Source organism: Corvus cornix, chromosome 20 (genome assembly GCF_000738735.6).
Source record: "Corvus cornix cornix isolate S_Up_H32 chromosome 20, ASM73873v5, whole genome shotgun sequence".
NCBI lineage: Eukaryota > Metazoa > Chordata > Aves > Passeriformes > Corvidae > Corvus > Corvus cornix.
In genome coordinates, this window is record NC_046349.1 from 6100024 (window position 1) to 6125913 (window position 25890).

Genomic DNA, 25890 nt, shown 5'->3' on the forward strand with positions numbered 1-25890 from the left:
GCCTCTTCTCCGCCTGGATCCCTGCCCGGGGCGGGGGACGGCGGGGGGGTGGGATGTGTCTCTCTCTCCCCTCCTTCATAAAAGGGCCCCGAGGCGGGGGCCGGACTCCGGGGGGTTATTTTTGGGAGCAGCTCCTGGGATCCGATGGCCTTGTTAGGGCAGCGCTGACCTTTCTCCCGGCGGGGGAGGAGAGCGGGACGGGACGGGGCGGGCGGCGGCGGCCGGGCGGGGGAGAGCGGCCGGCTCGGGACCCCATCCCTTCTCCGCCGCGGGGACCGGGACCCCCATCCCTCCCTCTGCCGCGGGGGCGGCTCCCCGGGCGGCCCATGCCCGTGCCCGCGGGGCAGGTACCGGCGCGGAGCGGCTGCCCCTACGGGGGGGCTGGGGCTCGGCCCGCCCCTCTCCCCTCCCTCTCTTCCAATTTCTCTCTCCTCCCGTGCCCCAGCCCCTCGGCCGGGCCGGGCCGGGCGAGGCAGGAGCGGCCGCTCCCGGCGCCCAGCCCGTTCCCTCCGGGGATGCGGGAGCCCCGGAGCGCTGCCCCTGGGAACGCTGCCCGGCTGAGGGGCACCGGAGGGCACCATGAGCGGCGGCAGGTTTGATTTCGATGATGGAGGCGCCTACTGCGGGGGCTGGGAGGGGGGCAAAGCCCACGGGCATGGCATCTGCACCGGGCCCAAGGGCCAGGGGGAGTACTCAGGCTCCTGGAATTACGGCTTCGAGGTCGTGGGCATATACACGTGGCCCAGTGGCAACACCTACGAAGGCTACTGGTCCCAAGGCAAGAGGCACGGCCTGGGAATCGAGACCAAAGGACGGTGGGTTTACAGAGGCGAGTGGACCCATGGCTTTAAGGGACGGTATGGCGCGAGGCAGAGCATGAGCAGCGGAGCCAAGTACGAGGGTACATGGAACAATGGCCTGCAGGATGGCTATGGCACCGAGACCTACGCTGACGGAGGTAAGGGTGGCTCCAGAGGGAATGGGAGGGGGATGAACAGCGTCATACCCAGCCTGTGACAACAGAGGTTTCATGTTTTGTCCCTGCTGAAGAGGTGACCTGGCCCTGTCCCCACTAGTGAGCTCTAGACAGGCACAGTGTCCTACAGTGAGCCAATGGGGTGCTTCAGTCAAGAAGGGGAGCTTGGGGTGCAGCCATCTCGTCAAAGTGTGTGTGCCCGGATTTTCCCAGTTGGATGCAGCACGCGTGGCTCACTGTCTGCGGACACGAGGGAGGAGCAGCAGGAGCATTGCCCCAAGCTGCTCTTAAGTGCCTGTATTGGTAGTTAACACTAAGCAACTTGATTTTGTGTGGTCTTTGACTCCTGGTTCCATGGGGAGTGGTTATTGCAGCTTCTGGCTGAACCAGCCCACAAAGTCCCAGCTGGTGCATTACCGCAGCGAGCCATGCACTCACCCACCAGGCAGCGAGCTGTGAATGTCCTCATGTCAGATATAAGCCACCCACAGCATCACAGCATGCTTTCCCTATGCATCAAACACTGCCTGCACGCCTCTGATGGGCTGCCTGCACATCTGCTTTGCCAAAGAGTTTTGAGTCTATCTGAGCTGTTTAGAATATGTAGTCACACGCCTTTCCCCAAAATAAATCCCTTCAGTTATTTGGAAGCTTTCAACCCTTGCTACTATACAGCTGCACCACGTAGTCAGATATTTGTTGTGCTCTGTAAATGTTTGGTCTAATTGTGTTCTTGCATTAGTGGCAATTCTGGGGTTAGAAACATTGCAAGAATTTCTGTGCAAGTAATTTTGTAGCTCTGTAGCACGGTAATGTTCCGGGCTGCCACATTTAGGATAGCTAAATAGAGAGGGTGATTTGAAAGAAATACCCTTCAAAATACAGATCAAAATTGCATCTATATTTATCTAGGACAGGCACTGGAGTTAGTTTATAAAGCAAAATACCCATAATAATATAAACCTTCAGAATGAAAAGCATCACATTTATAGGCATTAGAAAAATGGACTCATTCAAGACTGGCTTTCAGGGCTATGTTTTTCTTAAGTATTTCTCAATGAGTTGTGTGGGTTTGTGGCTGACTTTAAGCCTGGGAATAGAGTCTTGAAGTTGACCCATTTTCCTTGTGCCCTTGGATGTTGGAGGTACAGATACGAACTGACACATCCCTCCCTCCAGCTCCTTAAATTTTCTCCCCTCTCTGTCCTGTGGCTGTGGAATGGTTTAACAGGTGGAGGTTGCGTGGCCAGTTCGGTGCACAGAACCTTCACGTGAGGCCAGAAGATGTGTAGTTGACATGGAAGATGTGCTCTGATGAGTGAAGAGCAGCAAGCAAGTAACTGTCAGCAATGGCTGCCGTGGGGAATTTCATTCTGGAGATGTCAAGGTCTCCTTTGAACTTGCACAGTTGCTTCCTTGCTGCTTCCTAAAACGCAAATCCTTCTAAGGGTGAAGGGCTTCTGGCATTCCAGTTAATGTTCTGGGGGAGAATTTTGGTTGTTAAGATTTGACATACGGGTTTGATTAGATATTAGACTGAAAGCTTGGGGCAGAAGAGCGGGAAAGATGAGCCAGTGCTTTCTCCTGTAAGGATATAGAATATCCTGCTTCTGTCAGCACAGCACTCCCCGGGGTGTTGTCCCACACCCAAGAACGTGCCAGCTGCATGATCCTTGGTGCCACTCGAGGCTGGCAGTTTAGCCCTGATCCATGAAGATGTGCCCTGCCAAAACACTGAGCTCAGCCCCACGAGGCTCACGAGGGTTGTACTGGGGTGCCCAGCGGCTGCTCCGTGTGCTGGGTCATCATACCCTGGCTGATGTGAGCTGTTCATTCAGTGCATGAGCCTCTCTGATGGCACAGGAACATGTAGAAAACTGCAGCCAAAGCCGGGGATCACCATCCAGCTTCCCACCTGTAGGACAGGGGTGGAATGGTCTCACTGACCTGCAGGACCTTTCCCTCTTTTGTCTCCTCACCTGCACACAGTAACCACCTGCAAGATCCAGATGTGGCCAGACTGCTAATGGGACCTGTTAATGTTTGAATTTGAGGTTGCCAAGATAAACATCTGGAAAAGCTTTGGATATCTGCCGTCCCTTGAGTAGGGGACACGATTCCCAAGTCCCTTGGAAGCCAGCCACACGAGGAAAAGGGTTCTGGGAATGTGCAGCTCTTGCCAGGTCGTCAGAAACTTTAGGTCATGGTTGGGCTGCTTGCAGATTTCGGGGAAATGTAGCTGATTCTGATGTTTTAAAATAGACTTTAACTTTTTATATATGCATATATATATAGACATACATAAAAATTCACATTTTAAAATACACTTATAGGGTTGTCTGTGTTTGAATCTTGTGTCTGGCCAAGATTGGTGGCTAAAAAAAGCCCAAATCTGGAGTGAAGCTTTTTGAAATCCCATGTAGATTTTTGGTGTCTAATAAGAACCAGGGTCATGGTACAGTTCCGCCTAGGCACTGTGTGGGTTATTCACTCTCTCCCCACTACCAAAAGCCTATTTTTGTGAAAGCTATGAAAAACTTGATGGCTTTAAGGAGCCTTCTGTAACATGGATTGAAATCAGCCAAGGGGATCAGAGCCCCTGGTATGGCTGGGCAGATACAGTGACATTCTGATATATTTCTTTGGGCATCCGAGCTGGATGTACCTGTGTGTGCTGCTGTCACCAGGGAAGAGCTCAGAGCCCTTACAGGGGCAGAATGCCTTGGCTGAAGCAGACAGTGAGTGGGGTTGTGGAAGGTGTAGTATGAAGGAGCTCATTGTTCTGCAACATAAGACATGAGTAAAGATGTAGTTATTTGGCTTTGCCTGGTGAGTTTTGTCCATGCTGTAAGGAAGGCCTCATTTTTTGGATGTTTTGTACATTTGACTGTGAGTCAAAACACTGAGTCAAGTCTTACTGCAGATAAAAAATCTCACTGCTAATGGTGAATTGTGCTGCATACCCATGATCCACCCCAAAGCCTGTCTTTGCTGTACAAATAACTGCTTGTATGTATCTATATGGGGGGAAAAAACCTCACTTGCAATCACAGCAGGCTAAACCCAACTTATTTTTGATGCTGCAATTTGTTCTTTAGGGTGCTAAGGAAAACAGTAGTGTCAATTAACCACGGGGAAACAATTAGACCAGTCAGTGATCACAAGACCACAGAAGAGGGGAAAAGAAATGCAGAAGTGCTTTACTGGGGAGATGAAATGAGTGATATGGAGCAGCACAACTCCTCCCTGTGGCAGGGCAAGCACAGTGGAAAGGGGCCTGGACTGGGACAGAAGGAGCACCATCCATGGGATTGTGGCTGGGAAAGGAGGAAAGGAGCCCGGGAGAGCCACGATGGTGCTGGTTTTTGTCTGCTGCCTCTGTGCCAAAGCTCCTGCCTGGCTTAGTGTGACCCGTGAATTAATACAGTGAACTTTTTTACCTCTCTATGTGGTTTTCTTTGCCTTTCTTTTCCAGCAGGACCCACCAGACAGTACTGCTGGCACCAAAAAGCAGCACTCAGTTTTTGCTGGCCTGTCCTGCACATGGTGCTGTGCATTGTTTAAATGTCCCTGGCCACTTACACTGAGTTCTAACCCGCCTGTCATCGCAGTATCTGGGTGACAGCAGGGGACTGTAGGGCAGGGATCCGATTTGAGCTGTGTGCATTATTTACATAGTTGTTTGTATTATTTACATTCATCACTAATTATATGGGAGCCTTGAGACAGGCTGGGAAGGGGAAGTGTGTCACTGCTGGGGATGGGATCTTGCTGCCAGGCTGGAGGGCACTGGGAGCTGAAGCATTTGCATTTGATGCAGGCATGCACCATCCCATCCTGCTGCCAGGGTGAAGCAGAGGGTGCTCCCACTCCTTTGGAGTGTTTGGAGGTAAAGGCTGCATGGATGTAATTTCCATCAAACCTACAATTTAATCCTTCCTGTCCTATGAAGTTATCCTGGCAGCATCCCCTTGTTGGGGCTGTGCAGAGGTGACGAATTGTATTCCTGGGGGCTGCAGAGGAACCAGTGGTTTTTGTCATTAGGACAAGTAAAAATGCAGCCAGTAAAGGATTATTGAGGTCCTGTCCCACAGTAACCACACCCCAATGGGATGATGTGACTCTGTCTCACTGCCCTGATGAATCACCAGGGCTGGGGAGGCTGGGAAGTGGGCTCTGTCCCATTTTCATCCTGAACAGAGATTTATTTGTTCCACATCCATTGCTTTTTAATTATTTTTTGCAGAACCTCAGATGCGTGTGAGCTCGTGGCAGCCTGGCTGACAGCTCTGTGCGCTGCCCGTCCCCCCTTTCCCCTTTTCCAGGCTGTTTTGGTATTGGGGTGTGGTGGTGGCTCGGGGACGTGCAGCCCTGCTGCAGAGAGATTTTGCACAGCCCCATTTTTTCCTGAGCTTACTGCACTGGGCCGTGTTGGTGAGGCAGGGCTTGGCTCTGCTCAAACCTTGCGTGCCCTGACGCACGGCCGCCGGCGCCTCCAGCCGCTCCCCGCAGCCTCTGGCTCCGCTCCAGGGGTGGTTTATGGCCCTGCCCTGGCACGAAGCCTCAGCCAGGCAGGGAATGGCAGCATGACATGGACATGGCAGTGCCTGCTCACCCCCGCCTTGGCTGAGCAGCCGTGGGCAGCACTGTGTCAGTGCCCTCTGTTCATCCAGGCAAGGTTGGCACCTCTGGTCACAGGGATGATGTTGCTTGTGCTGGACCAGCTGAAATCAGGGAGCAGAGACCAGCTTGCAGAGCTGGTGTTGAACCCTGTGTTGAGGGTGGCACTCCCATCCCTGCTCCCTGGAGACCCACTGTGCCATGTGGCTTTTCCCACCCAGCTGGCTCTGGTGCTGTTCAGGGGGACAGGGGGGCTGGGGATTTGCTGGAGTGCAGCAGCTGCTCTGGTCTGACCCCTGAGGAGTGGCTGAACCCCCTTAACCTGCAAGACTTTTCCAAAGTTCCTTTTCCAGGGAATTAACATGGCAGCATTATCAGCTGCAGCCTGATACGTGTGAAGTTGTTCCCATCCGAGGAGAAGGTCTCCAATGTCACCCTGATCGTGTGTCAGCCCTTCCCGCTGGCTGGGTGGGTGGGATGGAGCACTGACCTCACCAGGGAGGGACATGGGGCACTATGGGGGTCTCTCGAACTTCAGTTTGCACTTGGAAGACTCATCACCATTTCACAGACAGGGATTTGGGAGCACGGTGAGGAACACACCCCAGTGCCTGGGATCTCCAGTGATGGTCCTTGACTCCAGGCTCGTGTCCAAACCCATGCTTACTTTTCCTTATTTTTCCCTCGCAGAGCTTCAAGCTCTGCCAAGAAAATGGGCAATGGCCCCTTGTTCTGGCAAATGGCTCCCCATGGCTGGCTGCAGTCTGCAGATACTTTGTACTACATGAATCCCTACTTTTTTTGTAGGGGAGACCAACTGTTCATGGGGACCCCAAAATCTCTGTGTTGCAGGGTGAGTAGGGGCTGGCTTGGGGGCAGCTCACCCAGGGCAGCAGCTGCTGCTCACTCGGGCACTTCTTGTCTTTCCTGGCCCTCAGCACTGTAAGTTAACACTCCACAGGCGGGTCCAAAGAGGATTTCAACGAAACCTGAAGCTTGGGGGGAGAGATTATGCTGCAGAAGTAGCCTGGGAGACCGTAAAATATGCACTCCCACAATCGCCAAAGAAGGAACTGGATTTGCTCCTTGGGGAGCAGGGTCATCCCTGGGCTCAGTAATAGTGTCTGAGGGGGGAGATTAATGCCTTGAAGATGGGTCACCCCCTTCCATCTCAGCCCAGCCCTGGCTGAGCCTCCCCAGGACCGTGGGAGTGCTTGCTCTCCCAAAATCATGTGTCTTCTGGTAGGTCACTGCTTTTTGCAAACCAGGTTTAGGACAGATGTCAGTGAAAATACCCCCAGCACAGCTGACCCTTTGCTTACATGAAGCAGTACCTGGGAGAGTAAATGAATAGAGTGGCCTTTCCAAAGGCATTTGTGCTCCCCCATCACCCTCTGCCTGTGCCCCAAGCTGAGAGAGCTGCTGGCAGCATCTCTTCCACAGGGTGCTGGTCTGGGGTGGGATGGCCCATTCCAGGACCTGTAATGCCAGGAGCAGAGTGGAATGCTGCCTTGTTTTGGATGGTTTGCTGGTTTCTGAGGCAACTGCATCTGTAGACTGACAAGGGCCAGGCTGGGAAAATGGCTCATCCCAGGCTCATCCCATCCCATCCCATCCCAATCCACAGGGCTCAGAAATGCTCTGACCTTCCCTGTGCTGGCATGGTGGGTGTTATGGGTGAAGGCTGTCTCTTGCCCCACCAGCCCCCTGCCCTTCCCAGGAGCTCTTCTTGTGGGGCTTCTGATGCAGCTAATTTAAGTCTCTTGACATCCTGGTGAGAAAAGTCAGAGTGGGGGTCTCCACTCTGCTGGAGCCTGCAAGTGTGTTCACCTTTGGGATCAGGGGGTCTGGAGAGGAGCAGTGTCCCAGTCCTTCAAGGTGTCACTGCCAAAGTCCTGCTGGTCCTTAGCAGGGTCCTGTACCCAAGGTGCAGCCCTGGCCACGGTGAACACAATCCTCTCTTTGTCTCCCATCATCGTCTGCCCTCTTGAGCTGGGTCTGGAGGAGTGTGGTGGGGTGATGCTTTTGGGGGCAGAGCTGAAGGAACCCCACAAAGAGCTGCTTCTCTCCTCCCTTTTTTGCCCATCTCTTTCTTTGTGCAGTGTGGCACAAGCCTTGATCTTGGGAACTCAGAGAAGCCGTATGTCAGCACCAAGGAGATGTGGCTTCAGGTACCAGGGCAGTCAATGGACATGTGGGATCCTGACTCAGGGGTCTAGAGATGGTCCTGGCAGCCTGCAAGTGGCAGACTGCAGAACAGGCTGAAAGGGACTGTCATCAAGCGAAGGAGAGATGTGCCACTGCAGCTCAGATGCCCGCTGGGGCTGCTGCCACCCTCTGCACAGCCCAAACTCCGCCCCTCGGGGCTGCCTCCCACTCCCTGCTCTGGATGCAAATCCAGATCCCATACAGTAAGTGGCTTTGGGTCTGCACCAGTGTCCCCTGGTGCCTCAGTCCCTTTCCAGCGAGCTGTCACCTGCCAGCAGAGCCTCTTGGGCTGGTGTCCTCTGCTCCCTAGGCACTGATGCTTTAACATGTGGGTGAGCACCAGTGGGGTTGGGGTCAGTGCAACCCCACAGCTCACCTCCCTTTGCTCTCCCAGGACCAAGCTGCTTTCTTACCCTGCCCCTCTTGTCTCCCGCAGGCACGTACCAGGGCCAGTTCACCAACGGCATGCGGCACGGCTACGGCGTGCGGCAGAGCGTGCCCTACGGCATGGCCTCCGTGGTGCGCTCCCCGCTGCGCACATCCCTGTCCTCCCTGCGCAGCGAGCACAGCAATGGCACCCTGCCCCAGCAGGACTCGCCCGCCGCCAACCCCGAGAGCCTGCCCCTCTCGCCCACCATCACCCGCGGCGGCTTCGCCCTCAGCCTCTACGCGGATGCCGAGGCCGGCAAGCCCAAGAAAGGGGGGCTCTTCCGCAGGGGCTCCTTGCTGGGGAAGCTGAAGAAGTCCGAGTCCAAGTCATCCCTGGCCAGCCAGAAGAGCCGTGTCAGCTTCCTCAAGAGCGAGAGTGGGATCAGCTCGGCTGCCAGTGACGCCACCTCCACTGTCAGCCTGGGCGAGGGCGCCGAGGGCGAGGAATACACCCCCTTCGAGTCCGACATCGATGCCACCACCACGGAGACCTACATGGGCGAGTGGAAGAACGACAAGCGCGCTGGCTTCGGCGTCAGCGAGCGCTCCAGTGGGCTCAAGTACGAGGGCGAGTGGCTGGACAACCTGCGGCACGGCTACGGCTGCACCACGCTGCCCGATGGCAAGAAGGAGGAGGGCAAGTACCGCCACAATGTCCTGGTCAAGGGCATGAAGAAGCGTGTGATACCCCTCAAGAGCGCCAAGATCCGGCAGAAGGTGGACAGGAGCGTGGAGGGGGCTCAGAGGGCTGCGGCCATCGCCCGGCAGAAGTCAGAGATTGCAGCATCCAGGTGGGTGCTTGGAGCTCCAGTGCCCAGGTTCCCGCGGTGATGGTCCCCATCCCTTGTGTTCAGGAGCTGTCCTTTTTCTCATCCCCTCTCCTGTCCCCCTGCAGCCCTGGTCCAGAGGGGAGGTGCTGGACAGCAGGAACTGTTGCCAGCCCTGGCACTCAGCAGGACAGGGAGCATCCTGATGCTGTGCTGGGCTGTCAGAGCTGCTGGGCATTGTTGGGGCAGCATGAGAAACAGTGGGGTTTGATTGTGGTAAATCCAACAGGCTCGTGAGCAGCAAGGTGTGTCCCAGACAAACTGGGGCTGCAGCAGAACACAGCTTGGCCCTGGCGTGGCTCTGTGGGGAGTTTGTGGGATGCATTAGGGTTGTCAAGTTTAGCAGCTGAGTGTAATTGCTCCACTGTCCCTCCTGGGATGGAAGAGAGAGGAAATAAGAGTGGCTTCAGAGTCTGCCTGGAAAGGGCAGGGGAAATTCTCCTCCTCCAGCTCATGTCCCTGCCTGTGTCTGAGCTGTGTTGGCAGCATGCTCCCCCTGAAGCATTCCTGCCAGTCTCAGAGCCAACCCTGCCGACAACAGAGATCTGGGAGGCAGGGTTGGAGCCTTCACTTTTCTCCTCTTGGGGAAAGGTGGTCGTAACAGTCCTTGAGGTTTCACCTGGCCTCTCCAAGAAATCCTCACCCTGCACAGGCTTTGCTCAGCTGCTGGGCAGTGACTCCATGGCGGTCCTGTCTCACTCCATTTAATTCCTGTTTAATTATCAGTTACTTCATTATCAAGTAGATGGGGGAAATAAATGAGGACACCTATTCCCGAACCCCATTCTGCTTCTTGGAGAAACCCCTGCTTTACTCTCCTGGCAGCCATTTCTTCTCCAAGCTTTTGTGGGGAGCATGACTGATTGTTTTTTAACAAAACCCAGTTGCCTCAGGGACGGGTGGAGAAAACCCAGCAGGATTGCAAGTGAAGCTCCATGCAGGGCCAGCTAGGATAAAAATAACAGGCTGGGGTGGTGTGGGGCCCTGGATCCTCCTGGCAGGGCAGGCTCAGCCCGACACCAGCTTTGCTGTGCCCGGGAAAAGCGTGTGGCCACGGCGTGAATAAGGAGGCTGGAGCTGCGAATGCTGCTCCCCGAGAGCTTGGCTGGTTTACACGAATCTCTTTTTATTATACACTATTTACACTTTGGATCAAAAGCGGCTCTGCAGTGTTTTCAATCAGGGGCTGGAATGCACCCGCTGCCCTGGCGGGGACTGCATCCCTCCCCAGTGCGGCCGGGGAATAATTTCCTATTAAGGAAACCTTGGAGCTGGAGGAAGTAAGAGTGGAAGCTGGTTTCCTCCAGAGAGTCCTCAGCCAGCAGACCCTGCAGTGGTGTGGCTGCTGGGCAGGGAAGGGATCACTGTGCTTGCTGGCAGTGTGGAACCCCAGTCCTGTTCCTGCGGCACTGCTTCCAGCTGAGCTGGACCCACTGGGAAAGGGGAATTCAGGCTCCCCATCCTGTAAACTTTAGCTCAGTGTTCCCATCAGTGTTTATTCCTGGTGTGTGTTGCTCAGGGCAGAGCCACTCTCTCTACCTGATGCCTTTTGTAAATCTGACTCGTTCTCTTCTCCCTCCTCCTTTCACCTCAGATCTAGGGTAGAGAGTAAATCTACATCATTTTTCCTGGAGAAGGTCCTTAGTTTAAACCCCAGCTCTGCTACCACCTTTTGCTTTGGCCTTGAACCTTGCCTCAGTTTCCACACCCAGGGCAGAGTAATTGCGGACAGATTGTGAAAACGGATTATTACAGTTTATGGAAGGGCTGCACTATCATTAGCACTGCTGGAGCTCATAACTGTGAGGTGGAGCTTTCTAGATGGAGCCTTTACATTTCTCCTCAGATGGCAGTGTGCCCCTTACCCAAAAAAATGCCTTTGAGGCTACACCCATCCTTTCCTGGGGGAAGATGTGGCATATCTGTATGTAAGATGATTACTAGGCACTAATTACCAGGACACAGCAGGTGGGCTGTGCAAATTCCCAGCTACCCCTGCTCACCTGTGCTGGGGTGATGGATGTTTGAGCTTCATTTGCGTGTAGCACTCGGGGGAGCCCCTTGCAGAACTAAACTGCCCTAACATCCAGCCTTCTGCTGTCTGGGGGTGAAATGCCAGGCCAGATTTCTCCCTTTTGCACCATAAAAGGCCCTTTAGGGATAGAAATTCCGAGGAAAACAAGCCCAAGCACTGGAAGCTGCCTCGGCCAGTTGCGCCACAGGAATCCCAGGCACGTGCTGGGCTCTGGGGTGCACGGCTGGAGGCTGTCAGCAGCACTGAGGGGTGCCCTGTCTGTGAGCTTTGGGCTGAGAGCAGCAGCAGCCAGGGACGATGGTCAGTGTGGTCACCAAACCTCCCCTGTCCCATGCTCCGCTCTGAGGGTGTCTGAGGCACCAGGCTGGTTCACAGCTCCTGTCCCACCTGCTGTTTCACTTTGGGTGTTCCAGCCAGGGCCGTGGGCAGAGCCAGCTACTGCCTGTCCTACTGCCTCTCCTGCCCTGGCAGTGCTGCCCTGGCCTCCTCAGCTCCCTCCTGAATCCTCCTGGGTTGGCAGTGCAGCTGCTTTCCCAGTTGTGCAAGAAGCTGAGGACATCTTCTCACTGTCAGCTGAGGGAATAGCTCTGTTTCTCATTATTTCAGTGAAAATCATTTGGCATGGGGCCATGCTGTCCTGAGCAGCCCATCCAGCTTCACCCCATGCAAAGCCCATTGGTGCTGCTCGGATGTTGGATAAAAAACCCTGGGCGTGCCTATCAACAGCTCTGGAGATCAGCTAGAGGCATGGAGCTGACGGAAGCTGGAGTATGAATCCTCACCCAGGCTGCTCTCGCTCGGGAAAAAAGTCACCTTGGGGCACAGCCTCTGTGGCAGCTGGTGGATGTGGCTTCACCCCTGCCCAGGGGTAGCCACGGATGTATGTGGGTTTAAGACACACTGTCCGGTGTTCATTATCTCTGCCCTGTACTGCTGGTACTCCAGGACTTGTCCTGCTGTGATCCCAAGGGACTCCTGTCAGAGCTAGGACACGGCTGTTCCTCCAGTGCTAGGTGAAGGCACCTGCTACATCCCTCCAACCTCCCCTTTCCCACCATCCATCCTGACTGGGGACTCCTTTGAAAAAAAGTTGGCGTGGCTGGGAAACACAGGGAGGATGTGGGATCACAGCTGGGGCTTCACCTCCCTGGAGCTGAAGTAGACAAACTGGCTGGAGGACTGTGAGGAGGGGACAGCTGCCCTGCAGTTTTATGGGCACACAGGCTGGTACAGAATAGAGTGCTTTGTACCCGGGGTACTTGATGATCCTTGTGCTTCAGGAGCAGCGTGTGTCTGCCTGTCAAATGGGGAGGATGGTCCTGTGGAATACAGGGAGAAGAAGCATGAAAATGGTTGGCTTTCAGCTCTTCAGAACAGATGAAAATAAAATAAAATAAAACAAGAGGAAGGGAAGGACTGTCTGCAGGGGGAACCTTTGATTTTTTTGGAACGTGTGCTCAGTAACTGGGCAGCTTTTACAGGGGTTTTCCTTCTCTCTGGTGCTTTTTAAGGACAAAATGAGTGTAAACACTGCAAATCCCACCTCTGTCCCACTGCAGCAGTGTCTGACGTGGTCTGCTTCTGCACGTGGTTGTGCTTCCCAGTGACTTGGACCAAAGTCAATGGAGGGACTTGGCCATGTGTCCTGCAAGGCACGAGTCTGGCCAAGCTCTGAGGTCCTTTGACGGGTGCACGTCCTGGCAGTAACACCTCAGATATATCTGCCAGATGTCACGGGATCAATAGGGCAGCAAGATATTAGAGGCTATAATGGCTGCTGGGCTTCACCAGTTTGTCCTTGTGTGCTGGCCCTGTAGCCCCTGTGTGGTTTATGCCTGGAGAGTGCAACTCCAAGTGAATGTATTTTGGATTTATTTTTGTTCTAATGTAATATCTGTAGGTATCTGTAGGAATTTCTAGACTGTGTTCTGAAGTGTGGGGCATTAATTCCTGATTCAGTGGTGAGCCTGGGCTGTGCTAGGAGTCACACAGGTGTGGCTTCCCCACCACCACCACGGGCATTGTTCACAGTGTGAGCTTTTGCCTTGTTTTGAAGCCTAAGTTGGTTTTCTATCTGTACCCATGACTTTGGGGCACATCTTAGCTCTCACTTCAAATAACAAGAGCGCTTGACAGCTCCTGTATCACTTTCCAAGCCTCTTCTGCCTGGCTGCATTCCCGGCAGTGTCGCCGCTGTCTCCCTGTGCTCAGCATTTCCAGGCTGCGTGGCCGGGCAGCAGCGAGCGTCTCCTTGGGGAACGCGGGTGTGTGGTGCAAATGACGTCCCAAAATCGCTGGAGTCAGCAGAGGCTCCTGACTAAATAAGGGCAGGCAGAGCAGGGCTTTATCAGTGCGGCCTGAGTATGACAGCTGAGAGCTGGGGCTGGGGCAGCCCACGCCGCTGGGGCTCGGCTGTGTGCTCCCACTCGGAAGGTGCTTTATTTGGCACAGCTCTGCCCTTGTCCCCACTGCTCTTGGGGCTTCAAGCTGCTGGTGGGGAAAGTGGGCAGCCAAAGGGATGACTTCCCGAGGCACCTCTTTGGTGAGGTGTGGTGTATGTCTAGTGCAGTGCTGGGCTGGTGGCCACGGTGGCCTTGGCGCTCCTGGGGCTGATAGCACAGCTCAGCTTCCCTGACGCCAGATATCAGACCTGGGATTTTAGGTCTGTTGAGTCAGACTTGGGGTTTGCCCTGAAAAGCTTTAGGATTTTTTTAAAATGTGCTTTTAGCCAGAGGCAGAGGCATTAGACACTTCAGGAGTTCAGCACATTCCCAGACCTTTAGGTCTAAAGCTGGAGGAGGGCAGGATGCTCACGGCCACCCTGCGAGAGTGGGCAGCAGCAGCAGTGGCTCAGGACAGTCCCTGCCAGAACAGGAGGGAGCAACTGATCCTCCTCTGCTCTCCCTGCCTCACAATCTCTCTGCTCCAGGACTCCACACCTCCGTGTGTGATGGATGGGTGTGTAATTAGGAGGCAGCAGCAGGCAGGAGATGGGCAGAGCTCTTCCCAGCGCTGGGTGGGTTATTGGCTGCTGGTTGCCAGGGAGGGACACAGGAGTTGGGAGCAGCATTTCTGCAGCTGTGTGATCAGACACCAAAGATCAGAGAGTCACAGCCTGATCACTCAGGGGGCTTAAAAGACAAGCTCATGGAGGTGCAGGGGGGCTCCCCACAGGATGCAGTGGAAGGGTCACTCCTAGCAAGATACAACCACACCTGGAGGCAGTGGAGTGGCCTGAGCTGAGCACAGCTCCTCGATGGCTGGTATTCTGGCTGCTTCAGGAATTCTGGCTGCCCAACAGCCCCCATAGTGGAAATCTGCATCTCAGTGCTTCCATGGGCAGGGTTCAGAGAGTCACTGTGCACATGGACAGGGAGAAACAAGGGCAGCCACACAGCTCCTGCTATAGCTGAGTGCCAGGACACAGCATTGAGGGGATGCTCCTCAGTCCTGCTGTCCCAGTAAAGACACTTCTCACAGAGCTCGGTGTGTTTATAAACAGGATAATCTTGTTTCATCACCCTTGGTTAATAGAAACCCAGTTTCTGGCATCTATTTCTGCACCAGCTGAAGCCCAGGGCTGGGACTCTCCCACTTTCTGTGTGGCACAGCAGTCTCCAGCTCTGCAGAAATATTGCTGTTTTCAAACCTCTGCCTGATCCTCATTCTACTCATCCACTGGAGCCATGCAGGGAAAGGGCTGTAGGGTTTGGATGAAGTCTTCTCTGTTCCTGATCCAGTGTGGCCATGGGGACAGCAAGCCCCAGTGCTGGGGTCCAGAGCCAGGATCAGACACCCACCCCAGCTGTGGGACCCCCACCGTGTGTCCCTCCACACAGGGGGGCTGTGTGTGAGGCTCTGTGGGCTGGAGGGATTCAGTGTCACTGGGTGAGGGATGGTGTGATGCCTTCACCCCTTTCTTCCAGCCCTCTCCCGGAACAGCCTCATCCAGGCTGGCTGCAGTTCCAGCACTGACACATTTTTGGCCCACCATGCTCCTTACACGGGATGTGCTCTGACTCTGGAGGAGGGTGCACGGCTTTATCTGTTTTCCACCCACCTCACATGAATTTCCTCAGGCATTTTCATGCCTTATTAGGGTAAGAGGGAACACACACGTTCAGTAGCTCCAAGGAGAAGGTGTCTGCTGGACAGCACACAGCTTTCTCCAGGGCTTCCTGGGTTATCAGGGTTGAGGCAAGCAAGGCTATGGCTTGCAGGGATCCCCTCAAGAGCAGCAGAGATGGGATGGCAGGATGGCAGCCCTAGGGATGGGTACAATTCAGATAGCCAGCCAGGCAGGGAAAGTGGAATTAATAGGCTGTTCATTCCAACCTTGTGGGAAATCCTTATCTCTACAGCTTAGAAACACAGAAAGGGAAAAATGAAGTGTGACTTTCATCTGCAAAAATGACTGTGGAAAATCATAGTGTCTCATTCAGTTGATCTGCTGCTGCATGGAACAAGAAGGCTCTGACTCCCATCCAAATGCTTGGAATCAGCCAGCAGGGAGCTGGGCTTTGAAATCATCAAATTCAATCATGCTTTGCTCAGAGGTTATCATCATTTCCGTGGAATGTGAAATAGCCTTATCTTGAAAAAGAAATAATATTTGAGTAAAACGTCCAATTTAAATAGAAAGCCTGCGATGCAGAAACCTTCCCTCCTTCTGGAGGAGGGGCATTTTTTTCAGCTTGTCCTGGTGCTGAGCCAGAGCCCTTTGGCTTTCTCAGTCCAAGTTTTTTCATTTTTCTCCTGCAAAGCCTGATGATTGTTCAGTGAGGGCTGGCAGGGACCGGGTGTCCCGTCTGCCTGGGTGCACTCAGCAGCCTTGGTTACAGGTGCATGGGAGCTGTAGGCACTGAAGTGTGGGACGTGGACTGGGTGCCCTCACAGCTCCCAGCTCCCTCTCTTCTTTCGGACCTCAGAACTGTGAACATCAACTCCAGAGACTTAGAAGGCTGGGAGAGAAAGGCTCCTACTTTAAATTTTGATAAGTAGTTGGGGTTTGGGGCAAATGCAGTATTTTAAGAAATAGGCCTTCATTTTCTTAAAAAAATTCTGTTGTGTTTTTTGGTTTTTTTGACTGGGGAAAAATCCCCACAAAACAGATACAGCAGTTCCTCACTCCTTTGGTTTGGATTGCTGAAATCTGAAAAACGTTTGATTTAGAAGTTGCTAAAACTTTTGGTTGAAAAAACCAACAAACTTAGAGTGAAAACACAGACTTTCTGACCCATTTTAGTGCTGGTGGATCAGGCAATCAGGTAAAACACACTCCACTTATGGATGCTGTCTGTTTGGCACAGCCTGGGGCTGGGCAGCAGATCCTGGGTCAGGCAGGCTCCCTCAAAACAAATGTCTGCTGCATCCCTGTCTTTCTTGGAAATGGGAATTCCAAGGGCAGGGCAGGGAGCAGCCCCTGCTCACTCAGTGCAGGTGCAGGCAGAGAGGCAGGAGCACACCAGGGATGGAAAGGCTGAAGAACCCTGATTGCATATGTCCTATAAAGATGTTTTGATGTACTTGTCAGTGGGATAACCCGCTCCTTTCATCTTGCAGTAGTACCTAATTAAATCAGGGTCCCCAGGGCATTTGCTGAGCCCCTTTGGTAATAGTGTCCTGGAAGCTGGAATAAATCACTGGTATTTGGGCATAGCCCCAAGGCTGTGCTGCTCTGAGGGACTTGCTCCTGCTTCTCCGGGCTCCACTCAGTCTGCACCCAGAGCAGCAGAGTGGCCCTGAAAACCAGGGGGAGAAGGAAAGGGTCCAGCTGGCAGCTGCAAATCCCCCTTCTCCCCTAAGATATCTCTGTGGATGCTCTGATGAGCTGCTCCCAGCCTGACTGTGCTGGCAGGACAGGCTCCTGAAGGGCCAGGAGCTGCCTGTTCTGCTTGTCTGAGGCCGGTGCTGTGTCCCTGGGCCGTGGTGCCATCCTGGTTCCAGCAGCCCTTTGAGCCGACAGGCTCTGGCTTGCTCTGCTCCATTTGGAGCCAGTTCTGGGCAGCTGCCGGCTGCATCCTGGGGCTGTGGGGGAAACAGAGAGCAGCTGTGGGCTGTGCCAGCCCCAGGGGCTCATCACAGCCCATGGGCTCCTGTGTGGGCTGGCACAGCCAGGCCTTGATGACCGCTGGCCACTCGGTCCCATTCAGCTCCCGGAGACAGATCGAGCAGATCCTCTCGTACGCAGGGCTGGGGTGAGTAGGTTGTGATCTTATTGAAGACAGCTGCAGATCTGTCTGCCGAAAGATTAATATCACTTTAACTGTTCCAAGGGGAAGTATCCCTCAGTGAAAGATGCAAGTGGCTCAGAGCTATTTGGGGCTAAGGATAACATTTCAGTATTTTAAAAATTCACCAAGTAATCATAAAGGCTGAGCTCGTTAGGTGGCAGGGAGTTCTGCCAGGCCTGTGCTCCTAAAGCACTGTACAGAAAGGGATGCTTTTCTCTGGGCTGAATGGCCTGGTCATGCCCTTTCTGTGGAAGGAAGGAGAAAAGGTCTGATTTATTCAGCCAAGTAGCCTGAGCATGTACAAAGTGCTACCACTTCTGTGTAAGTGCTGGCACTGAGAGGAAAAGGCCTGGGGTATCTCATGAGCTGCTCTGCAAGGTCAGGATGGTTTCTCTTCTTGGATTTCTGCTTCGGTAGTATGGAGGTGTTTCCTTTAGGAGGAAAATTGTGTTGATTTATGCTTATTTCACAATTTAGATCGCACCTTGCAGGTGCAGAGTCCATATTATAAAACAGCAAAGGTTCATGCACCCCAGGAATGTGAGAGTGGAAGTGGAGTGGGTAGATTCATGTGACTGATGGAACAAAAAGAGCAAAAGGAAGGTGAATGGTACAGCTGTCTGTCAGGGCAGGACACCCATGGGATGGGACAGATGGGTTTGGCTGAGGGCAGGGACAGTGGCATGAGAGGTGGACTGAAGAGGCATATTCAGTCCCATGGGCTGGTTACAGGCAAATGAGGGTAGCAGAGTTTTGCTGGTATCTGCATGCAGGTGGAGGCAGAGGGAGAGACACAAAGGAGATGGATTGGGACTGAGCAGGAAGAAAGGGATGCTCCAGCCATATAGGTGACACAAGTATGAAGATGGTGTGTCAAATGGAGAAGCCAGAAAGTTCTGTCCTAGTCAGGATGTAGAATCATAGAATTCTGGAAGGGACCTTTAAATGTCATCCAGTCCCAGCCCCAGCCCAGGTGTGTGCTGGTCAGGTCTGAGTCGTCTTGGCCTTCACAATGTGAGCACAGAAGGGACCGTGTTGCCATTAACAAAAATGCTTCTCCAGCTTTCCCTTGATCCCTTCTGAGTGATCTCCCTTCCCTCCCTTCCTGCCAAGACAAACAATTATTTTAAGTTTCTTCAGAAGGACAGAATGATTCCTGCTGGATGCTGGAGTAGGGATTTGGCTGGGAGTGGAAAAGCCAGCTTCCAGGAGAGAGGAGTTTAGCAGAGGACTCTCTTCCTAGAACTGACTCATTAATTACTTTTGCTTAATGGTCTTCTAGACAGCTCCTAATACCAAGAATGGCAACAATCATAGAATGGGTTGGGTTGGAGGGGTGTTCAGTTGGTCCTTGCTCAGGGTTTGCTGAATCAATGGGAGAAGGGAGACCCTGGAGAAGGAAGGACAGTGCTGGACAGGCCTGTTATTCCCCTAATAAGCAAATGTGAAGGTAGACAGCTGAACTGTTCCCCTATTTCTAGCTGCAAGGTTATTGCTGCATCCCCAGGCACCTCAGCCCTGTCTGGTATTTGCAGTATTCCCTGCTAATTCCAATTTCATTTGCCGTCTAATCCAATGTGGATGTGCAAAACCACATAAACTGTCCAAAGAGACGGGCGTGCTGGCTCGGTTTGGGCCTCACCTGTTAGCGCGGTGCTCAGCTGCGGCTCGTGTGTCCACGGGGGATTTTAGCAGCAGTTGGAGGAATGATTCAGCAGTGTTTCTGGGAGATGGCCAGGAAGGACAGGAGTGGTGCTCTGTCCTGCACTAGTACAAAAACGATTAGAGCATTAGAGCCATGCCAGAGGAGCAAATGAAGCAGCATATGCATTTAACCCTCCCGTCCTGCTGGGATGTGAAGCCTGGCAGCCGCTGTGATCCAGCGGGAGGCAGTGGCAGCAGGGCTGGGACAGGGGCTGCAGACATTGCCCACATGCCTCCCCTCAGCTCGGCACCGGGCTGCTGCTCCTCCTTGCAAAGAATTCACTGGAGCTATTTTTAATAGCACTGCCCAGGGAGATGGCTCAGAGTGCAGTTGGGAAGTGCTCATCCTGGCAGTGCTGCCTTTTGGGACAGGGAGCGCCGGTGTGGGTTTGTAAAGTCCCCTCTTTGTGTTTATTTCCTCCAGCTGGATGTGTTTATTGTTCGTGGCTCACTTTCCAGTGCTGCCTTGAAAAGGGTCTTTTGGATTCTGCTGCTGGCTGCTCTAACGCCTCATGGTCTCTGTTTCAGTTTCCCGCTGAGCTCCTCTATCTCCAGACTTCTCCTCTGCTGGTTTTTGCAGGGGCTGTTTAGTGCAGAGGTACTGGGAGCTGACAACACAACAGCAGTAAATAAAAAAAGTATGGCCCTGATTAAAGTGTGCCTGAATAGCATCAAATTTATCAAGGCTGGCATTTCCTTTTTGTGAAAGCTCATTCTGCTTTTTGAGAAGATCTTAACCTTGGAAGAAATTTTTCCTCTTGCACGTTTCACTTCTGAGGTTTGAAAATCACCTTCCTGACACCCTCAAACCTCCCTGGGCTTTTTCTTTCCTTAACTCCTGCTCCTGGCAGACCCCAGGCCGTGGGATGGGACAGGCTCTTGTGCTGCGTGCACTGGGCTCTCCCAGGGCGGCTGGCGTTTGTCTCCTGCTTTGCTGCCAGGGCCAAGTTTTCCTCTGTGCTGAACTCCCAGGCTCTGCCAGCCACATGGATAAATAATAAATTCAGGGATACTCGAGGCCAGTTAGATGTTATTGTTATGGCTGGCCCCTTTCCTCTAGGCTGGACTTTGTCACAGTGCTACTAAACCCTCAGTGTGGGTTTTTTGGAGGGCTCTGAGCAGCACTGCCTTCCCAAGGTGCGCTGGGGATGTGCAGCTCAGCCAGGGAAGATGTACTTAAGACACCATACCATGTCTCTGAAAGCCAAGCATTCATCACCTGGCTGCTGCCATATAAATGATCTCAGCAACAGAGCGACCCAGCACAGGGCATCAGCATTCCTGCTGAGGCCAGGCTGCTGGCTGGGAGAGCAGTGCTCTCCTGGGATGCTGACAGGGCCAACATGTGGTCTGCTGGACGTGCCAGATTTGAAAATGCAGCTGTGTTGACCATAGCCCCCCACAATCAAACACTTCTGGATGACTTTTCAAGCAGGGGGGACAGGAGCAGAGGTCAGCTGTGTCCCACAGAGTGAGAGGTGCCATGGGGGCAGTGCAGGATGCCAAAGTTGTGCTGCTCAGCTTCTTGTCACCGCTGTGTGCAGCCCGGGAGCTGCCCCAGAGTGTCCCTGGCCTCACACCCCTCATTGTAGAGCCCTGCTACCCCTGAGGCCGTGGTGTCTCACAGTGATGGCTCAGCTCCCCACCACCCAGAGCGTCCTCACTGAGCCTCTGCAACCCAGGCTGGATTTTCTTGGTCTTGCCATCTCTTCATCTGCAGGAATTGCAGCCAAATAGCATCCAGCAGTTTCTCTAGAGGAAAGCAAAACTCCAGCAGGAGAAAAGCATAATTGGGAGCTACCTCGTAACCTCCATCATCCCCAGGCTGTTCTCTTGTGTTGCCCCCAGGTGCTGGGAGAGGGCTGAAGCATGCAGGAGCCATCTGCACCCACTTGGTGACATGTTCAGCTCTGTCCTTACTAGTGAGAGCAGACCCCACCTCTAGTGCACTTCAGACTACTTCTTTGGGAGCTACTTTGAGGAAAGCACTTGCCAGGAGCTGCCTGCTGCTCCCCCAGCTGGAGCCAGCTGGCTGATTGTCTGGCTGGGAATTGGTCAGGATAGCATCTGCCTGGCTCAGAGAGCAACTGAAAGGGAGAATTTTATCTCTTGATGGTGAATCTCATCCTCCAGAAGCAGCAGGACAAAGGCAGAGCCTGGAGCATGTCCTGCCAGGATGAAGAGCTGGATCCTCCCTTTGCAAGCCTCTTCCCTGGGGCTGGCGCCAGGCAGGCTGTGTGCCCCAGGCACAGCACACCCAGCCCACTCTGATCCCCCAGGCATGGAGAGCACAGACTCATCCCCCCTGGCCCCTGCCAGATTATAGTGGAATTAATCACGCTGATTATATGTTACCAAAAAAGGAGGTGCTTTCTCTGTTCAGAACTGGCTCAGACTCCCTGCTTGCAATCAGCAGCTTAAAAATGCTGTTTTCTGCCTCATCACGTCTCTGGGTTTTTCAGGAGCTGTAGTAATTTTGGATAAAAAGACCAAGAATGACTGCAATCCCAGGCAGCTCAGCCTGCAGAGAAAGTGGGGAGATAGATAACATGTGAGTGTGGGCAGTGAGGTGAATCATGGCTCCAGCAGAGTGGGATGTCATCCCAGGGAGGGACAGGCTGAGCCACAGCAGCTCTGCACTCTCTTCTCTATCGCAGGCTCTGAAGAGTGTTTTTGGCCCCTTGTCAAGTCACACTGTTGCCTGTATCAGATGGGATTGATGCCCTACTTTTAGTTCTTTCCCTGGAGCTACTCAGAATGTCATATGTGTGCATCTTCTCTCTTGTAAGGGTCTCAGAACAGCATTTCTATCACCTTTTCATTGCACCTGTTGAGTATTCAGACTTCAGCTTGTCTTGTCTGCCTACTTCATCTTAGTTTAATGGGAAGGAATCAATCCTTATTTCATGACTAACAGTCCAAAAATTCCTCTGGAGTGTTTTCACTGCAGGAATGAGAACTGCATCTTTCCTCCTTTTTTGTCCTAAGACATGACCAGATACCAACCTGAATCTGAAAAGGACTCATCAGATACCCTACGACCACAGTAAAGGTTGTAATTTGGGGTGAATTGGTGTTTGAGGAATGCTAACTGCTTATCACACAAAAATATGTGGATTTGTATGTGAAACAGGGAATATGGGGAGCCTCAGAAAATATGACAGTGAGAGCATGGGGAAGGCAGCTCTCAGCAAGACTTGAGTGTTACAAAGCAGCTGCATATACTGTGCTTCACCCGCTCTTATTTTTAAGGTGCAACCTTGCTGTTTGAAGTCAGCTCCTTCCCAGACTGTGAGCAGCTGGGCTGTAAAGCCAGCCCTGCTTTTAGCAAAAAGATCACAGGGCCCCGAGCATGAGGTATGTGAGGAATATGACAGCTGGCCAGTAAAATAACCCCCATAGCCTGTAGCCCTATGGAGCAAGGAGGAGATGTGCTGGGAAAGAGTGGAGAGGACTCAGAGAGCCAAGCTGAGAGGGAGAGAATAGCCCTGATGAGGTCAGCCCCTCAGGCTGCAGCGAGTAAAGGAGCCCCTGGACAATGCATGTTGTTTGCTGGAGAGCTACAAGAGAGAAATTTGGGGTAAAACCTGTCTTATGTGCTGAGCAGGGGCACACTGCCTCTGGCGAGGTGCAGCAGCTTGGGACTGGTGATGCATGGAGGAGTTCAGCCACCAAAGATGCCTGTGTGATGCTTCAGTCATTCCTCTGAGCAGCACAGCAACGAGCCCGTTCTGCAGCACCTGCTGCCTCACTGCAACACAGGAACGCACTCATATTTGCAAATACACCTGCCCTGTTCCCTATGTGCAACCTTTCCACCTTGAGTATCTGGGCTCCTTCCTCGTTGAAAATCTGCTCTTCTCTCCCTGAGTGTAGGGTTTTGGGTCACGTGGGCAAGTTCTGAGTGCTGTTATGCCAGATGGGCTGATTCAATTTTGGTGCCAGCCAGTGTTTGCTGGGTGAGCTGCGATGACCTTGGCTCAGAGAGCGCTCACTGTTTTTCCCTCTTCTCTCTGCAGGACGGCTCATGCCAGAGTCAAGGCTGAAGGGTCTGAGCAGGCAGCTCAGGCAGCCAACAATGAATCGGGCATAGCCAGAATGATGGCCAGGGAGCTCTCCCCAGACTTCTACCAGCCAGGTAGGATCAGAGGCATCTTCCAAGAGGGGTCTTGCAATTTCCATGGGGAATCCATTCAAGTGCTTCACCCACTTCGTAATTCCACAAGTTACCCTCATGTTTATCTTAAATCCTCTTTTGCTCAATTTCAGCCAGACCCTTGCCCTGGCTGATTTGCTGTCCTCCTTACACCACTGTTTTACTCACTGTGTTACCATAGCCTGGAGAAAAAACCCACAGCTTCTCGACTTCTCATGTTTTTCCACACACCAAAGCCCTCAAAACAACAGGCAGGACAGGCAGCAAGCTTGGGGCTATCTGCAGTTCTCCTGTAGATACATCCCTTGTGGCTTTTTCTTGGAACAGTGTTGCACATTGACTCACAAACCCATATCCTGTGGGGCCTCAGAACAATCAGACTCTGCTAATTAGGGTCTGTAATATCTTATAAGAAAGCAGCTAATACGAAATACTATTTCCTTGATTCTCTATTCATTTGTTAGCATCACTGCTAATTATTTGGCTGGGAAGACACTTGGGAGGATCCTTCTGTGAGACCAAGCACTGAGGATTAGTAGATGGGAAATGTAATATTAGAAGCAGCATTGTGAACACCATTACCTTTCCCTGGACTGAGTTAGCTAGAGATATGCTCTTCTTGGAAAACTTCCCTTTACAGAGAGGGAAGGTAATAAGAGAGCAGAAAATAGAATTCCAGAAGCCTACATTTTCATCCTATCTTTCTTATTATCTGGCTTTATTGCCTGGAGTGAGTGTCCCATGGTTACTGAGGCAAGATCAGAAGGGACTATCACGGCAGCAAAACTGGGGGTAGAAGTCAAAGGTTGACTCGTGCTCAGCAAAACCTGACACCTGCCCCTGCTCTGATTTCGGTGTCTCTGCATCTCCTGTACCACACCTTGGCACAGGGCACACAGTGGGAAATGGGAACAGCTAACAGCTGGTGCCTGGCTGGGGAGAGTCGTGCTGACAGTTTTTCCTAAATTCCCTGTACTCTCACCTTGTGCTGCACCTACAAGCTGGGGAAACACCTTGCTGCAGGGCTGCCCCTTCCTCCCCATCACCCAGCAAGGCCCGTTGGAGCTGGCTGTGAGTGGGGAAACACCAGAGCACCTGGGTGCGGGCATGAGCCAGCCTGTGGCACTTCATTTAACAATGGCTTGATCCTCACATAAGCCCCCCAGCTGCCACTCACAGCTCTACATTCACCCTTTGCACACTGGGGTATTTATAGCACAGAGACAAGGGAAACTGGAATTCCTGAGGGGAGGTTTTGGACATCTAGCTAGATTATTTTTTCCAGCCATGGCAATTGAATGAGACAATTGAAACAGTCTCTGTAAAACACTTGGGGCAGCCTGACCTCCACTCCTGGCTCCTCAGGTGCTGGATTCTCCTGCTGCTGTTATGTAGAGCCTCACTTGGGTCCTGGCCTCTCTTAGTGGCCTTCTAAGCTCCTGATGCATGTTATTCTTCTATGATTCTTTTAAACCTCTGAATTCCCAAAGTGCACAAGAATATGTCTCTGCTTGCATGGTTGCACCATCCAGGAACAAACAGACAGCAGTCCAGCCTTGGATTTTGCTAGGACTGAGAGCTGCTGGTCACACAGCCAGGAGAGCCTAGCAGTGTTTGGTAGCTGTATTTCTCCCTGCTATCCTGGCAGATAGACCATGCTGTGTCTGGCAGAGGCAGTCCTGCTCAGCAAGCCTCATATCCCTAGTAACTGTTGAGCCCTGGATTTCAGTTAGGGTATCATCCCTAGTAACTCAGAGGAAAGGATGTAAGCCAAAACCCTTGGTGAAATGTGCTGGGAGATGAAGGTGGGGAGGTGAGTGCGTGCCCTCCAGGCAGTTGGGGGATTTTGTGTTGTAAATTATTCAGGAAGAGAAGAAAGCAGCAGGAGAGAGCAAGGAGCCTGGAGCTGCAGGCAGCCTATTTTGGGGAGTCTGAACAACTGTTGGAATGGCTTCCAAATAACTCACTTGCAGCCAGAAATAAATGGCCCTGAATGGGTCACCTGCTGGTTGACAGGAGTGTGCAGGCGGAGCAGAGCAGCTAAAATCAGTGCCTTCCTTTCCCCACTGCCCCTCCAAGCAGAGGCATTGCCTGCATGGACAGGAGGTAGCAGTGTGCAAGTCATATCACTGACTTATGAGAGGGAAAGGAGCACCAAGCCAAATTTCCCAACCAGACTCAGGTCTGCATCAGTCCTTGAGATGGAGGAGATGAAGGGAGGGACCTCAAGGCAGCCAGGGATGGTGTGGCTCCAGGATCTGTGTCATTCAGGAGCACAGAGCAAGCCCCGTACATCTGCACCCCTTAGCATCACTGGGGTTCAGCAGAATGAGGCCAGAGGAGGTGCTTTTCTTCCAAACAAGCTGCTCTGTGACCTCACACAGCCCAGTAGGAGCATGATGCTCTTATTCTCACTTGCTATGAGCATCATGGTGATGTGTGGGGACCCTTCTCCCAGTGTGTGGAACACTGTGGAGGGTTGTTATTCCACAAGATATTCCCACTTTTTTGGTGATGCATTTTGGTGGATATCTTCAGTGCCAGGCTCTGTCTGAATTCCCCTGACCCAGGCTGGGCTGCAATTTGCAGTGGGGTTAATAAGAAGTACAGATTTAATGATAGGTGAACAATTAACAATTGAAGTGAGGCAATGTTGCTAGGAACTCACAAGTCAGTGTGTGAGATGAGGCCAAAACGAAATC

General features: G+C 52.8%; 1 protein-coding gene across 1 annotated transcript in view; it reads left to right on the top strand.

Moving 5' to 3' along the window:
- Positions 1-214: 214 nt before the first annotated feature.
- Positions 215-25890, top strand: part of JPH2 (junctophilin 2) — a 31782-nt gene continuing 6106 nt past the window's right edge. Inside the window, exons 1-3 of the mRNA XM_039563549.1 lie at positions 215-958; positions 8241-9024; positions 23052-23170. Of these exons, the coding sequence (XP_039419483.1) occupies positions 580-958; positions 8241-9024; positions 23052-23170 (1282 nt within the window). The 5' untranslated portion in view covers positions 215-579. The remainder of the gene's footprint in view (positions 959-8240; positions 9025-23051; positions 23171-25890) is intronic.